Source organism: Microcaecilia unicolor, chromosome 5, assembly GCF_901765095.1.
Source record: "Microcaecilia unicolor chromosome 5, aMicUni1.1, whole genome shotgun sequence".
Classification (NCBI taxonomy): domain Eukaryota; kingdom Metazoa; phylum Chordata; class Amphibia; order Gymnophiona; family Siphonopidae; genus Microcaecilia; species Microcaecilia unicolor.
This window is the reverse complement of record NC_044035.1, coordinates 160,157,021-160,174,467: the sequence shown is the minus strand read 5'-3', so window position 1 is coordinate 160,174,467 and position 17,447 is coordinate 160,157,021. Positions and strand designations below refer to the sequence as shown.

Here is a 17,447-nt window from a genome sequence, read left to right as displayed (position 1 = left end):
CAATACAACTAAAACATTCAGGCTTGCAAGCTTGAACAGCAAAATCAAGCAAGACTGCAGAGTTCTCTTCTCAAAAAACTGTACAGCAGCATATCTGGAAGGGATAGGTTGACTGGTGCCGCGTTTACTATGTGTGCTATGACTGCTTAGAGGGTCTTATATTCCAGTCTTCTACCCTTCATCCACTCCTCCATCTTGAACACTGGTTACCCCTTTCTGCTCGTATTCAGTTTAAGCTTTTAATTCTTGTATTCAAGTCTCACCATTCCTCAGTCCCAGATTCCTTACACCCCCTTCTCACTCGCTTCGCTCTGCTATGGCTGGTTTTCTCCACCTCCCTCCCACTTCTACTGTCCGTCTCGACTCCAGTAGTGCCTCTGCCATCAGCTCTGCTGGTCCCAAGCTCTGGAATTCCTTGCCTGCTCACCTCCGATCTGAATCCTCTTATGATAAGTTTAAAGCAGCCCTGAAAACTCACCTATTCAGACTTGCCTAGGCTGCTTATCTCTAATCTTTCCTTCCTTCTCCTTCTGGTAATTAACTTTGTTTTATGTAAACCGCTTAGAAGTCAGTTCTTGGCATATGCGGTATATCAAGTCCTTGTAAATAAATAAGCTATAGAAAACTTTAAATGCCTGCTCCTTATATCACCTGTTTCAGTGTGGTGAGACAGGAGAGTGGAAGAGGCCATCAGCCTATTCAGATCTCATGTGTTACAAAGGGCTACAGCAGTGCAAATTTCTGAATGTACAAATGGAACATAGGAAAAGTGAGGTAATGATGCCCCTGTAAATGAGGGAGGAGGAGAAACCCCAGTGAATGTAGGACCATGGAGCTGTAGCCCAGTAGAGACCAGTTCTGACCGAGCAGGAGGATCAAAGAAGCAAGTGGAAAACTGCTGGGCCAAAATAAACAACCTGTTTCTCCTAGACATAGGAGTAAAACACCAGAAGTATTTATTCCAGTAGCCCTTCTTTGCTGAAACAGGTATAATGATACATTGTATGTATGCACTAATAATATTTACTTGGAGGTTGGGGGAAGAGAGGGAGCAGTGGCTATATTAGTAATTTCCCAGTTATCTACCATAGATGGAATCTTTCCTCATGCCTTCCTGCTCTCATCACTGTAATGCTATGGGGACATCAGGCCTGCAGTTTGTCTAGCTTTATGGCTACAGCCTCATTAGTTGGGGTAATTTATCATTTTCTAGGCTGCCTTCCTAATCACAAAGGAACAGCCAAAAGAAATGTACAGTTAAAAATCTGATGAATACAAAAAAAATACAATAAAAAGTAAAATAATATAAAACCAACATCCATAAAACATGAGAAAAAAAAAATCAAACAGGCCAACAGCAGATGTTCAGATAATTTAAAAACTGTTCAATCTTAAAACAATTTTGAGTACCAGCATGAGATAGGATTATATATGTGTTAGGAATTCACGAAGAGCTCCACTATAAGGCGGTTGTTTTATGAGTGGTTGCTTTATCTCATTTATTAAGTGGTCCTTTTACTAAGGCGAACTAACAGATTTAGTGCATGCTATATGATAAGATACCTATAGGAATATAATGGGCATCTCATCGTTTAGTGCACACTAATCATTAGCGCGCACTAAATCTGTTTCATGCCTTAGTAAAAGGACCCCTAAGTAAGAAACAGGCAGAACTATTTGATTTACTTATGGCCATAACTATATGGTCTATATAGTCTGAGCGGAAAGAAAAAGTCTTGTCTATGTATGCGTAGTGGAATACTGTGCCTCTCACTAGGAAATACAAAGAAATTGCCAGTGTTGTAAACTAACTAAGTAAATGTAACTAGTTACTGTACTTAAGTAAAAGTTTTGTCACTTTTATTTGTAAAGAAGAACAGGAAAGATCTGTTAAACATTTACCAAAGTAATAATTTCATCAAGTTTTACTACTTTTACTCAGTTAAATCTGATGCTTGCAGTTAAAAGTAAAAGCAAAACATAAATCTTCTGTAAACCAAATTAAGGAGCAAAATCTGGAACAGGGTTTTGCTATTGCAACCCTCATCAGGCAAACAGTGGATCATAAATTTTGCTGTTCACTGAATAGAACAGTGGAGTTGCCTGTGTTTGTTGAACTGGTTACTGGTCTCCAGCCAGACAGACATAAAACAGAAGAACTAAGTTCCTTGCAGAAAACAATAACACAAAACGTTCAGGCGAATAGACAGTGAAGTCTATCAGTGAAATAACCAGTGCATTTTAGAAGGTGTGTTAGGTTGTGGAGGAGTGGCCTAGTGGTTAGGGTGGTGGACTTTGGTCCTGGGGAACTGAGTTCGATTCCCACTTCAGGCACAGGCAGCTCCTTGTGACTCTGGGCAAGTCGCTTAACCCTCCATTGCCTCATGTAAGCCGCATTGAGCCTGCCATGAGTGGGAAAGCGCGGGGTACAAATGTAACAAAAAAAAAAAATATCATGCTAGATTCTCAGGGATAAAGTGTTAAAGGACATCCAGTTGTAAGACTCCTGAAGCAGGTCACTGTGGCCAAAACACGATTCGTGTCGGGTCTTTGGCTGTTTCAAATAAACCTGAGTTTTGTACGTGATCTAGCCTTATCCTTTTTTGGTGTCACCCTTGCAGTATTTGTTATACTCCAGCCAAACAGTGATGAATTGGGTCACTTTGAAGTGGAGAAGAAGCTGAAGTTGGTTGCAATTCTTGGTGAACAGAAATATGTCTCTACCATAACAGACTGCTGGTCATCTGATGGAAAATTTTACATTGGGGTGACTGTCCACTGAATTGAGAGAGGTTTTTTTTTGAGAAATCTGCTTGTCTGGCCATAAGACTGAAAGGTTTCCACACATTTAACATCAGTTCTCGTACACATTCAAACAGAGTTTACCATAAGATGAAAAATTGTTAGAACAACAACAGACAGCGATTCCAACTTTGTGAAAGCCTTCTCTATAATTTCACAGCATGATGATGATAATGAAGATGAAGATGCAAGTGATGAATTAGGCTGCATTACTTCTAATGTAGATGATAATGATATAGTGTTCTTTGCTATATGGAAGTCAAGTGTTTCAGAGATTCCCTTGATCAATACCTGCAGACCCAGCCAGAAGACATCAGTAATACTGCAGCCTAGCCTGATCTGAAGGAACTTTTTATCAGACTGAACAATCCACTTTCTGCCAGTGCGGTTGTTGAACACCTTTTTAACTGTGCTGGTTTAATAATAACTCACAAGCACATTTGTATGATTGACAGTCATTTTCAAAATCTAGTTTTCCTACAAGGAAAGTGGATTGAATTGTAGAGCAATAAAGTTGTTTGGATAAAAATGTTAATAGTTGCATTGACAGCCATGGTATCACCCTGGTTTAAGACTATGTAAACAACAGGTACGTCAAGCAGAACGGAAGTAGAGAATAAGAAAAACTGAAGAGTTGAAAAATAAATGCAAACAATGCCAACGGTACTTCTTAACACAGATTAGAATTACAAAGACTTCATACTATTCCAAACAGATCCAACAGGCTTCCAACTCACCTAAGAAACTTTTTTTCTATAGTAAAACAACTAACAGCAAAACTGCAGACTTGTGAAACTACATCCCATGTAGATGCAGAAATCTTAGCTAGTTTCTTTATATCAAAGATAGTTACACTACTAACATATTAAATGACAAACCTTTCTCAAGTCTCTCGGGATCATGGCATTCATTTGAGTTTCCCTCATTCACATCATTTCAAAAGATAGTGTCTAGTCTCTCTGTTACTTATTGCTCTCTTGATCCTACTCCTTAAGATTGGCTTAAAATCTCATCTTTGGGTTTTTTAACTTATCTACATGCAATGATAGTAAAGAGTCTCACAGAAGGAGTTGTACCAATAGCTTTGAACAGATACAAGTCTTAAGGCATTCTGAAGCAGGGTTGGTCCTATCAATAGCAAAACTAGAGCGTCGCTTAATATGGTTGAATTTGGAGGGACAGTAAAAGAGGAAGCAAAGCCAGCCGAGTGGAGCAATATGCCTGGTGTGTTTTCCCAGGTCCCACCAGCAAAAGAGAGAAGTGAATCAGGGATAGGAGCCATGGGAGCCTCTGCTGGGGCTTCTCATGCTTTTCTTTAAAGATGGCATCGCGAGCACCTTCAAAATATGTGGTCACGGGGCCAGCACTTCCTGATCTAATCTTGTGCACCACGAGAGCAGAATCAGGAAGTGCTGGCTGTGAAACCATGGATTTTGAACGTGATTGCAATGCTGTTCTTAAGGAGGTGGGGAGCTGCAAGTAAGTCTGGGGGGAGGGCAGCTACGCAGGCATAAGGCCCTGTTCAAGAGAACACACATACGAGGGAGAAACTAATGGGAGCATAAAAAAATGTGCATTTATTGCATGCATGCATTTTTTTTTTTAATTAAAGGTACATGCACAGTTTCTCCTTCCCCCCAACACATTTCAGTTTCTTCCTGTGGTTAAAAGTAGGTGCACACTTTTAAGCTGATTCAGCTGTTGCATAGGGAGAGGAATAGCCAATAGGAAAAGGGAGGTGATGATGCTCCTGTATAAGACTCTGGTGAGATCTCATTAAGAATATTGTGTACAATTCTGGAGACCACACCTTCAAAAAGATATAAATAGGAGAGAGTTGTTCTAGAGGACAGCTACTAAAATTGCCAGTGGTCTCCATCATATTCAGCCCACGGGAGGCAGTTGGCTAAATCCCCTGATCAGTGCTGAGCCTAGACATTCGATGCCGGGCCATTTCCGGTGTCCGGCATTGAATATCAGGGTATTTTTGGATGTTTAAACTTAACCAGCCAATATTCAGCGCTGGCCAGTAATGTTTGTAGCGGCCAAAGATAGGCCTGCTGTTTGGGTGGCCAGATTTGGTCGCCAAACTTAGCTGGTGATGTGCTGAATATTCACGGCTAGCCAGTTATATCGTGCGATTTAGCCGGTTAGCCACTATATGCTAAGCATTAATATTCAGCGGAAATAACCAGCTCTCTTGCACTGAATATTAGCGCTTAGCTGGTGAAGTGTTATTTAACAGGCCAGGAGTCATTCCTGGCCAGTTAAACAGTACTGAATATCGGCTGGAATATGTATACTTTGAAAGAAATGTGGGAGACGGGAGATTTTATTTTTATTTATTTTTGTTACATTTGTACCCCGTGCTTTCCCACTCATGGCAGGCTCAATGCGGCTTACATGGGGCAATGGAGGGTTAAGGGACTTGCCCAGAGTCACAAGGAGCTGCCTGTGCCTGAAGTGGGAATCGAACTCAGTTCCTCAGTTCCCCAGGACCAAAGTCCACCATCCTAACCACTAGGCCACTCCTCCACTCCATGATACAGGGACATTTAAAACCCTCTGTGGCACAAATCCACTGGAGGAGAGTCTCTTTCAATTGAAAGGAAGCCCCGGGATGAAGGGCATAGAATGAAAGTGAAAGAGGACCGACTCAGAAGTAACCTGAGGAAATACTTCTTCACGGAAAGGGTGGTGAATTCGTGGAACGAACGAACTGGTGGAGGTGGTGGAGACCAAGACTATCTGAATTCAAAAAAGCTTGGGAGAAGTACAATGGATCTTTAAGGGAGAGGAAGGGAGAGTAGATGGTATGGATGGGCAGAATGGATAGGCCACATGGGGGCTGATATTCAGACCACAGGAGGGAGCCCAGCTAACTCCCCAGTCAGCCCAGATATTCAATTCCAGGCTGTTTCCGGTGACCACCATTGAATAACCAATTTAAACTTAACCAGCTAAGTTAATATTCTGAGATAGCCGGTTAAGTTTAAACTGGCCAAAGATATACCAGCTATTTACGTAGCCTGACGTGCCCACTTACAATAGCCAGATATGCCCTGAATATTTGGGGATAGCCAACTATATTGAGCAATATTGCCTGTTATCTTTTAGCTGCTAATCAAGGATATTCAACATCTATATCAAAATTAAAGCTCGTACATACTTGAGGACAACTAAAAAAAGTACACAAAACTGAAAATACAAGTATAAAAATCACTAAGGGGTCCTTTTACAAAAGGCCCTGAAAAATAGCTTGCAGTAGTGTAGGTGTGGGTTTTGGGCGTGCGCAGAATCATTTTTCAGCGCACCTGTAAAAAAGGTCTTTTTCCCGAAAATGGACGTTCGACAAAATAAAAATTGCCGCGCGTCTATTTTCGGTCTGAGACCTCACCACCAGCCATAGACATAGCGGTACAAAATTTGGACAGTAATGACCTACGTTCGTCAGATGCCACTTGGCCTATGTCTGCTATGTGCCAAATGCGGACAAATGCCAAAATTGAAATTATCGCAAGGGTCACACGGTAACCGGGTGGCAACTCCAATTTAGCGCACGTAGACGCCTACGCGGCTTAGTAAAAGGGGCCCTAAAAGAAAGATGGGGAGAGGCTTATCCAGCTGGTGTAAAGCTACAGACTTCACCTTGGCTGTGCCAACAGATAAAATGAAGCAAGCATTGTATTATAGAAATAAAATTGTCCACCATATTGTTAAAACAATCAGTAGCTAAAAAGTATTAAAAATTTAAAAAAAATATCAACAAAACAAATCTACTCATATGCGCCTGTTCCTAGATGCATTTGTATAAATAGGGCCAAATTCTATATATGGCTACTAAATTATCTGTGCGGAATTAAGCATATTCTATATGATTTAGGCGTGGTGTATAGAATACACTTAGTCGATACCGTAATGCCTAAATCTATATGCGTCCATTTATGCCAATAAAAACCAGGTGTGAATCTGTGAGTGTAGATTTAGGTGCACTTACCCGTATTCTGTAATTACATAAGGAAATTTTGGAACGCCCACGAAACGTTCAAACATGCTGCTTTTAAGCTACACACTTATTTTAAATTGCGCGCTTTGCAATTTAGGCGTAGTTCTTTATAGAATATGTTTAGCGATTTTTGTGCATAAATTGTAAGTATTGCCAATTAGTGCTCATTATTGCTTGTTAAATGCTGATTAACTTTTTACAGCAATTAAGTTACATGCGCATCTCCGCAAAGAATCTAGGCACCATATATAGAATCTGGGGGATAGTGAGACAAACTTGCTATGACAACCTAACTTATACACACTAGGATGTCATGCATACATAATATCTGAAATTGAAAAAAAGAAAAATCTCATAAAGCGCTTTTAAATAGACCAATAGAGTTAAAGAGAGATCGATTTCAACTTAAAACTGTGGTAAGAATGCATAAATATGATGTAAAATGGTACTGATAAGCCTTAAAAAGGTCCGTGGTGTAAAATAGTAGTGCACCACACTAAACTCCAACTTATATATGCAAATATCTCTTTATTATAAATACTTGTGCCTTATACCAGCTATTAACTTTAAACATTAAAACACTCATTCATCACCTTTTAACCACCACTCACCCTATGTACTAGTTATCTAAAATGTCTTTAGAAATTTAAATATCAAACCATTATACGTGAAAAAAATTCTGCTTCATCACTTTAGTGAGGCAGACAGTTCATAGCACTCAACAATGTCCACTGCTGTAATGTGCTGTATAAGGACATCCACTGTGTGATCCTTTGTTAGTTAATTTTCAGCAGCTGATTACCTCGGTCCTCCTTAACTTATAGGAACTGTTGCACACAGGAATTGTCAGTACTCCTGTTTTCATTGTATAGGTTTCACTAGTATGAGGTGAATGGACAAGCCCTCCACAGGGAAGTTACAAACAACTTGATTCGCCAATGCTGCACCGCATTACATTTTTCTCTCTTAAATGCTGGACCGCATTTCGCTTCCCTTCTTCAGGGGGAACCACCCGAACATTTTAAATGTTATACACAGTGAAGCGATCTTAGAGGCAGATGCACTAAAGCTTAATGAGCCTTTAATGACCCTCCAATGAGGAAATTTTGATCTGTTGCATGCATCAAAGGGCTTTTACCGAGGAAGCTAGCAGCTAACGAAAACGGAATGGAAATGAGCAATTAGTGTAAAAACCCCATTGAAACGAGATGCAGTAACCTTTTCTGATTGCCTTTACGCAGGAAAAAGGCAGGAAATCTAACGAGAGGTCTGGACCTCTCGTTAGGACAGCTCTGTGCCAAGAAAAATCGTAAAGTGAAAAAATAAACAAACTTTGAGCCAATCCCAGCGCATTAGCAGAGCTAAAAGCGCTGTGATTGGTCAAAAGGACGTTGCATTACATATGTCCAAAAGAGCTGTGTTTGAGCTTAAAGAAAACGTGTCATAAAACACATCAAATTAAAAAAATAAAAAAAGGATCGGGAGGGGGCAAGGGCGCTCATCAGGAGCGTCCTGTATGGACGGCCATGCCCCCCCCTGCTGCTCCCCCCCGTCCGCCCCCCCCCCCCCCCCCCCACACACAAGAAAGCGAAATTCTAGCAGCCCCGGTCCCCCTCCCTTCCTGTTCTTCTGTTTTGCAAAAGCTAACTCCGCCTCCCATCATTCCTCCGCCCCGTGCACCCCCCCCCCCCGCTGCTCCCCACTTTCCACCGCTTTCCCACCCACCACGAAAAAGCGAAATTCTAGCAGCCCCAGTCCCCCTCCCTTCCTGTTCTTGTGTTTTGCAAAGCTAACTCCGCCTCCCGTCATTCTTCCGCCCCGTGCCCCGCCCCCGCTGCCCCCCTGAGGTCGACTTCGCCGCTCCCCCCTCCACCGAGACCCCCCTCCCTATTACCGACCCAAGCAGCGCCTCTCACCTATTTCTAAAGCGCTGCACGGGCAGGAAGATCTGTTGTGTTGGTCGCAGAGTCTCCATGACGTCTCTTCTTCCCTGGCCTAGGCCCCGCCTCCTTCTGACGTAACCTACATTAGCTTTGCAAAACACAAGAACAGGAAGGGAGGGGGACCGGGGCTGCTAGAATTTCGCTTTTTCGGGGGGGGGGGGGGGGGGAGAAGCGGCGGAAAGTAGGGAGCAGCGGGGGGGGGGGGGGGCAAGGCCGTCCATACAGGACGTTCTGGACGAGCGCCCTTGCCCCCTCCTGATCCTTTGTTTTTGTATTTTGCTGATGGGTAGCCACGTGTATGTGTTGTGGCTTTTTTTGTTTGTTTGTTTTGACATTTGCAGCATGCGAAGAGCAGCCAGCAAAACGCTTGGCTGCTCTGCGCATGATTTAGGGGCCGATTACCGACATGTATTGTGATTCCTTGATACATTGTACGTTTCAATACCGATCTGAGCATGTGTGACTTTTTTTTGGTGCATTCTTCGTTTTTTAAAAATCGTTAGGGACTTTAACGATTTAGATTTTTTAACGTTTGGTTGATGCATCTGCCTCTTAGGGTCTTAGCCCTTTGCTGGTGTGAGCACTATTCAGGCAAGCAGTCCTGTGTGCAATAGTTCCTATAAGTTAAGGAGGACCAAGGTAATCAGCTGATGAAAATTAACTAACAAAAGGTCACACAGTGGATGTCTGTAAACAGGAATGCTGACAATTTCTGTGTGTATAAGCCAAGGAGGAGCGACTAATCAGCTACTGAAAATTGACTAACAAAGGATCACACAGTGGATGTCCTTATACAGCACATTACAGCAGTGGACATTATTGAGTGCTATGAACTGTCTGCCTCACTAACGTGATGAAGCAGAATTTTTTTCATGTATAATAGTTTGATATTTAAATTTCTAAACACATTTTAGATAACTAGTACATAGGGTGAGTGGTGGTTAAAAGGTGATGAACGAGTGTTTTAATGTTTAAAGTTAATCGCTGGAATAAGGCACAAGTATTTATAATAAAGAGATATTTGCATATATAAGTTGGAGTTTAGTGTGGTGCAATGTTGTTTATATACTCCGACTGAATTGGGTTTTTTCCCCCCTTTTTTTGTAAGATAGTAAAATAGTAGTGCCAACAACGGGTTTAAAACGACAAAAAAAAAAAAAAAAAAAAAAAAAACAGATCCAAAGTGTTCAAAACCTATCTAGAGATGTTCTAAAACCCATAACTACAAAAAATGTTGCAAAAATATCTTTAAAGTTTTCAAAAATGAAAAAAAAAAAGGTTAAAATCATGGGGGAATGCACTGAAGGCAATTATATGCATTTCAATGATGTCAGTCTGTTCCACTGACATCATCCATGTGTTCCAACCACAGAAGAAACCTCAGAGTTTAAAACAAATCCTCTAAAACACATGAGGAACATCTGAAAATGTACTAGAACTTCTAAAAACAGAGTTAAATGATCAATTATGGATTCTAACAACCCATAAAATAAAAAAAGTAAAAAAAAAAAATCTAAATAATCCAGGTAAGCCAATCCCAATAAAAAGCATATAAAAGTATCTCTCAGCACAAAACAGTCCTAAACAGTATAGCTATATAAAACCCACAAGGAAATCACCATAAAATATCTCCATATACTGATATTAAAATGCAAAATCCAGAAGCTGTCATAATACTGCAGAAGCAATCAAAAACATCAAAGAAACATAGAAAAGTCAATTTCTTGATTCAGACCATGGGGTGTTACTGTGTTGAATCTGTTAAAAAAAGAAAAAAAAAACCTTTGTTCTGTCTGTAAAAGGAGTCTGTCAAGGTCACCCCCCTCCATGAGGGATGTGGCATACTTAGAACAAAAATAGTAATCCTCAAATGCATGGTTGTGTTCTATGGAACGCTGTACAAGTGGTTTCTCCAGTGTCTCTCTCGAGTGCACTTTTGTGCTGAATGGTCAAATAGTCTTTCCTATGTAAAGCAACCCACATAGGCACATTGCAATATAAACAAACTCTGAGCTCTTGCAATTTGTGAAGCATCTAAGTTCATATTTTTCACCGGAACAAGGGTGAACAAAGGTCTTAAAGTTAATATTCACCTTGCATACAGAGCACTTAACACATTTATGCTGCCCTGCAGATCTCTGATTGAATTGATGATTAGATCCAGGGAGGGCAGAATGCACCAGCACGTCCTTTAAATGTCTTCCTTTTTTGTGGGCAATCATAATGTCCTTCCTCTGAAAATGGTCTATCCCCTGGATGATGTGCCAGTGTTTATGCAAAATCTTAATGATATCTTTTGATTAATGTGTAAATGGCAGAGCATATACTACTTTATTGTTAGGTTCTCATTTTCAGCTGGAGTAGCACATCTCTATCTGTATTAACAGCTCTATTATACCCTTTAGTGATGGCTTCAAAAGGGTATCATTTGGACTGAAACCTAAGCGACATCTCAGTTGCCTGCTTCTTGAAAAAAAAAAAAAAAGTCCTTGGAGCACAGTCGTTTGCAGCTCAAAAACTGGCTGTATGGTAGGTTCACCTTCAATGTGAAATTATGACAGCTTCTAAAATCCTTGTTGACATCCATTGGTTTCCTATATAGATCACTGTGAAAAGTTCCATCTTCATAAATACAAATGTCTAAAAAAGTAATACATGTTTGTCAAAAGACATTTGAAACGAGGTTAATATGAAATCCATTCAGGATTGTAAAAACCTTTTGAAGTTCCTCCACTGACCCTTTCCAGATCATGTTGATGTCATCAATATATCATCTAACTAGTGTAGGAGAAAGCAAACCCAATGTAATATATATAAACCCAAATAGAGGAGTTTGACTCTTATATATCCTGATAGTGTGGAGGTGTTCCTTTAAATTGGTGAAAAACAGATAGATTCACCCTTAAAGCTATTAAATCTTAACAAAACGAACCTCAAATCTCCCAGCAAAGAACTCTGCAACAATATTGTCAATCCCCTGCATAAATGGGAGTGGAATACTATCATAGGTTCTGTTCAAGAGAGAATAGAGAAAAAACCCCCAACGTAAAAACTCATCAACTAGATGAGAAAACCGAAAGGGATAAAAAACTCTCTTTCTCTCTTGAGCTTTGTATATAACTAATATATTTAAACGAACACCAGTATACCCAAACTATCCCAAAATAACTGACTTCAGCCAGTAAAGGACTGCCTACCTAAGTCCCATACGGGGGGGGGAAAACTAGAAGTTGAATTGTTATACAGCTTTAAATGATTTTAAACAGTATTTACAGCAGTATTGAGGAAAACCCTCTTTCAAATGCCAAAGAAATACTAATTACAGCAGTTTACTAAGCTGTGCTAGTGTGGCTTAGTAAACAGGGGGGGGGATTATCTGTGGCACCAGCCAAGATGAGGTTTGTAGTTTTACACCAGCTGGATAAGCCTCTCCCCATCTTTTAGAGGTTTTTACACTTGTATTTTCAGTTTTGTGTACTTTTTAGTTGTCCTGAAGTATGTTTGAGTTTTAATTTTGATACAGATGTTGAATACTTTTAGTCCTATTTAATTTTAAAGTGTATTTATGTTATATGTAGCTCCTATATGAAGGAGTTCCGATTTTAACATTATTTGCATATGGTTTTTTTACAATAGTATCTGAATGTTTTTATGCTTGTCCTTCTAGTAATCTTGTCCCCTCACGCAGCGAAACATGGCCATGTCTGGAATAGATGTTTAAATTCCTGGGAGCTTTTAGTTAACAAATAACTGTTTTTCTCATAAGGTCTGGCCATTAAAAAAATTTCTATGGAAGCACTTACCGACACCTCTTTTGTAGGCATTAAGGGCTCCCATGGTAATCCTGATCTAATCAGTTATCCTACTCTCTGCTCTCCAGACACGTACCCTCCACTCTAAAATAATTTATTTTTCAGCACGTGGGTAGTGAGCGCTGTTGGGAACTTACCACAGAATGCCTGAATGCATCCATTGGTAAGCCATTTTAAGTTACAATAAGCGTGTGCTAGTGCTTACTGCGGCTTAGTAAAAGGACCCCAAAGTGACATAAAAATATGTATTACAAATACATTTTGTAAGTTAGAAAACCATTTAAGTGATCAGCAGGGTGAAATATATTGTGCAAATGGCATAAGTTTTGCCTTGGCTTTTGCAGATCAATTGCCCTGCTGTTTTCTGGACCCTCTTATAAATTCCATACAGATACTCCCCACTATTGTAGGCAGTTGTCAACCATCTAGTAACGTTATCATACTCCTAGCATTTCATTAACATTGTACAATAGAGTCTATTAAGATGGAGAACATTCTACCTGCATCTTTGCCTTCCTTCATGTAATTTAGTCGTATCTTCCACTGGAATACTCACTTCTGCTTCTGCAGGGTTCCCTTACGGTGGCACAGCACAAGAATGCCAAGAACCATGGCTAAGTTGGTCCTGCCAACTCCAGTCTGGCAGCTGAAAAGCAGAGCAGGGGGAGCAGAGCTGGACTTCGTGTGTAGTAATAGATCCGGGCTCTCCTGAAGATAGCAGTAAAGAGAGGTTAGCACTGACACCCTTTCACGCTAAAAGGGCCATTTTGAAAGGTCACTGCCATGGAAATGGAGTTATATACAGTTAACCATTCTATATGCAGCTGAACATAGAGAACAATTCTATAATACTTACCCCTTCTTACTCAATTGCACTGGTTACCAATTTCCTTCCGCATCCATTATAAAATTCTGGTTCTGTCCTATAAGGGTTTTTACTCAGGTCACCCATCCTACTTCTCTGCTTCTTTAATTTCATACACTGCTCCCAGACATCTGTGTTCACTTGATAATTGCCTCCGAATTCCAGCTCTAAAAGAGGCTCACCTTGATTCAACTCGCTCCCGTGCCTTTTACTGGCTTGCTCCTTTCCTGTGGAACTCTTCCTGCCTCTACTCGCCTTGAGCCTTTCTACCCTACTACTACTACTACTATTTAGCATTTCTATAGCGCTACAAGGCATACGCAGCGCTGCACAATCATAGAAGAAAGACAGTCCCTGCTCAAAGAGCTTACAATCTAATAGACAAAAGTAAGCAAATCAAATCAATTATTGTGTACAGGAAGGAGGAGGGTAGGTGGAGGCAAGTGGTTACGAGTCAAAAGCAATGTTAAAGAGGTGGGCTTTCAGTCTAGATTTAAAGGTGGCCAAGGAAGGGGCAAGACGTAGGGGCTCAGGAAGTTTATTCCAGGCGTAGGGTGCAGCGAGACAAAAGGCGCGAAGTCTGGAGTTGGCAGTAGTGGAGAAGGGAACAGATAAGAAGGATTTATCCATGGAGCGGAGTGCACGGGAAGGGGTGTAGGGAAGGACGAGTGTGGAGAGATACTGGGGAGCAGCAGAGTGAGTACATTTATAGGTTAGTAGAAGAAGTTTGAACAGGATGCGAAAACGGATAGGGAGCTAGTGAAGCGACTTGAGGAGAGGAGTAGTATGAGTAAAGCGACCCTGGCGGAAGACGAGATGGGCAGCAGAGTTTTGAACCGATTGGAGAGGGGAGAGGTGACTAAGTGGGAGGCCAGCAAGAAGCAGATTGTAGTAGTCTAAACGAGAGGTGACAAGGGTGTGGATGAGGGTTTTGGTAGAGTGCTCGGAAAGAAAGACTCAACTATTCAAAATGGCCTTTTCCACTTGTCCAGGCACAGATGGTTCCCACCGAATCCGTAAGCCTTCTGCCCAAAATCTGCCCCCCCCTTTTTTTTCTCTTTCCTTTTATTTACTGGCGATCCTTTCTAACCTATATTACTTTATTTATTGCATACATTGCTTTGTTATCCTTGTGACGAAAGGCGATTATCAATAAATCAAATCAAAATAACATAGGTGCTACATTTACATGTGCATTACGCTTGTAAATGTTTATAATACTATCATATACATGCATATACGCCAGCATAGCACCCAAGCACTATTCTGAAACATCTATAGTGCATATTTGCAAGGAGGTATACAGAGAGCATGTGCAGGACATAGGCATGGCTTCCACTTACACACAAACCTTACAGATTACTGTGATTATGCACATCCCTGCCACACTTAGGCACTCGCAGTTACACCAGCTCTATGGCTGATTTAACTGCGAGCAACTAAATATTAGGCCTATCTATACTAGGTTATGCTAGTATTCTACAAAGGAAAGTAGGTGCCTACCGTGGCCCCCAGTCAGCAAAGTCAGGCAGTATGGCATCATTTAGAGTCATCAACACTAGCTTCACAGACATGCCCAGGTCATATGCGAGAATTCAGCATGCCTGCTGTGTTTCAGCAGCACAAAATGCTTCTACTGTCTGCCTGCCTTTCTTAATGGGAGGGGGGGGGGGCAGCAAACTCAAGATGTATTTAGCTGGCATGATTTGGGGATTTCCACCAGCTAAATATAATTGTTTGGTAGGGGAGTGGGGGAGGAGGGGAGAAGAAATGGATGCCCATCCATGTTACCTGTTGGTCTTCCCTAAAATTTCATTTCTGACTATGCTACTGTTCTAAGGTTTCTAGATTATTCCAAAAAATTGCTTTCTTCTGCCTAAACAAGTGAACAGGAATGATAAAACATGATAAGATGTGCAGGAAATACAAAATAAAACACAACAAGAAAAATGTGTGAAGATTTGAAAATGCCAGCTATGTGTGCTTTTCCTCCCACAACCTAAACACACTCCTGGAACGCTACCTTTTAATGTGGCTAAAAGTCCGACCCCCGAAAGAAAAGTTGTTTTCAGACAACCTATTAACTTGAGTAAAATCCTTTTTACATGTCTAAATCAATTCAAAAATTGCATATACACAATGTTTTTGTGCACCAGGCTTAAGTTTTGCTGTACATTTGTGCAAGGCAGCAAATCCAGCAACTAAATTTGTGCACAGGCTGCCTGGTTTTATCCGCAACACTTACCCTGAGAAAACTAACAAATGCATCAAACTGCTGCTCCAAAGGGGCTCCATCCCCGGGCAAAGGCAGCCGCTGGTACCTGCAGTGTAGGGAAAGAAGAAGTTGTCAGGCACTCCATTGCTGAAGGCCTTATTCTCTAGACCAGCTATTTCCAACCCAGTCCTCAGGGCACACCTTGTCCCTTCGGTTTTCGGGATATCCACAATGAATAGATTAGAATGCACTGCCTCAACTGAATACAAATCTAACTCATGAACGTTCATTGTGGATACCCTGAAATGGCTGCTTTAAACAATATTTTGGACGATGACCTGGAACTGTTTTTTCCCCCTCAGTCTGGAGGGTTTTTAATATCGGCTGTTTAGTCAGGGTGGGGGGAGGAGAGTTTATCGTTTTTGTCTCCTTTTTAATGTTAATGCATTTTATGATTTACATGTGGAATGTACTTTTTCTAAGTTTATTTTATTGCAAACTGGGCTGTATAACAAGTCAATAAATGAAGTGAAATACAGGGGGAAGCTGCTCCAACATTTCTCCAGAAAAAAGTTGACCTACACCCTTTTTACTAGCAACTATGCTCAAAGACTGGAATTTATTTTAGTTTTAGCTTTTTGTTTCAAGTCCATAAATATTCCTCCTATTGGCCCTGACAGCTTTGGAAAGAGAAAGTGGGGCTTGCCAAAATGAACTCATTACACAGCTATACTCTAATGGAGCCCAGTCCTAATGATTTTGGAGGGGATTAGCCTCTCTGCGCATCTCTGTTCTTCCTCCGATTACTATTTTGTGGGCCCAACAACGTATTCATCCTACACTTCATGTTCAAATAGCATCAGCAATATGTCAGCTTCCAATATGGCATAGTGAGTTTTCTCTTGAAACTAGCTGCACTGCTTTAGACTCCCTCCCAACGCAACTAACCAGTTATGGCAATGAAGGCCTTCGGGTGGGCTCTGAATCTGGCCATTCGCTTTCACTGTTACACAATGATTGTTGCTCATTTGTATCAATAATAGTGTTTGCAGTTTGATTTGTGTAGCGTTTTTTAAGCGCTTGTGTCTTTTTTTTTTTAAGTCTTTGAACTTTTCAGAGTTATGTGCATACTATGATTATGATAGATGTATGGATGTTAAGATTTTTTCTTTATTTTTTTTTTTAGATATTGTAATTTGTATATTATATATTTTTTTATTTAATTGAAATTTGTTACTGTAAACTGCTTTAATGCCTTGTTGTGCTAGGCAGTACATAAAATAAATAAATCAGATCAAATTAAATCACAGCAACTCCAGTCACAGCTGAATGAGAGGGGTGGGGGAGGAGACCTGACATAGAAATGAAATGCAGGTCTTCCAAATGACAGCACAGCACTGCTGCTGAGTCATCAGGCTGGCCCTGGATTATAAGAGGCGAGACAACAAAAGTAGAAAAAATCATTTTATTTTCATTTTAGTGTTTGGAATATGTCCACTTTGAGAATTTACATCTGCTATCTTATTTTGCAATATATAGTAATGTGTTTCTTTCTGTGTTTCTGGTATTGTGCTGCAGGCAGAGTAAGAATTAAATCAGGGATGTGATATAGATGGATGTGATATAGACGTAATCTACCTAAATTTCAGCAAGGCTTTTGACACGGTTCCCCCACAGGAGGCTCTTGAACAAACTAGACGGGCTGAAGATAGGACCCGAAGTGGTGAACTGGATTAGGAACCGGTTGACGGACAGACACCAGAGGGTGGTGGTAAATGGAATTCGCTCGAAGGAGGGAAAGGTG

At 40.8% G+C, this 17,447-nt stretch overlaps 1 protein-coding gene across 5 annotated transcripts in view; it reads right to left on the bottom strand.

Annotated features, from left to right (window-relative positions):
• PALD1 (phosphatase domain containing paladin 1) overlaps nt 1–17,447 on the bottom strand; it is a 514,740-nt gene that overhangs the window by 174,153 nt on the left and 323,140 nt on the right. For all 5 annotated transcript variants that reach the window (XM_030203509.1, XM_030203510.1, XM_030203512.1 and 2 more), the window contains exons 7-8: nt 15,674–15,749; nt 13,120–13,271 (exon numbers count right to left, since the gene is read on the bottom strand). In XM_030203509.1, the coding sequence (XP_030059369.1) occupies nt 13,120–13,271; nt 15,674–15,749 (228 nt within the window). The remainder of the gene's footprint in view (nt 1–13,119; nt 13,272–15,673; nt 15,750–17,447) is intronic.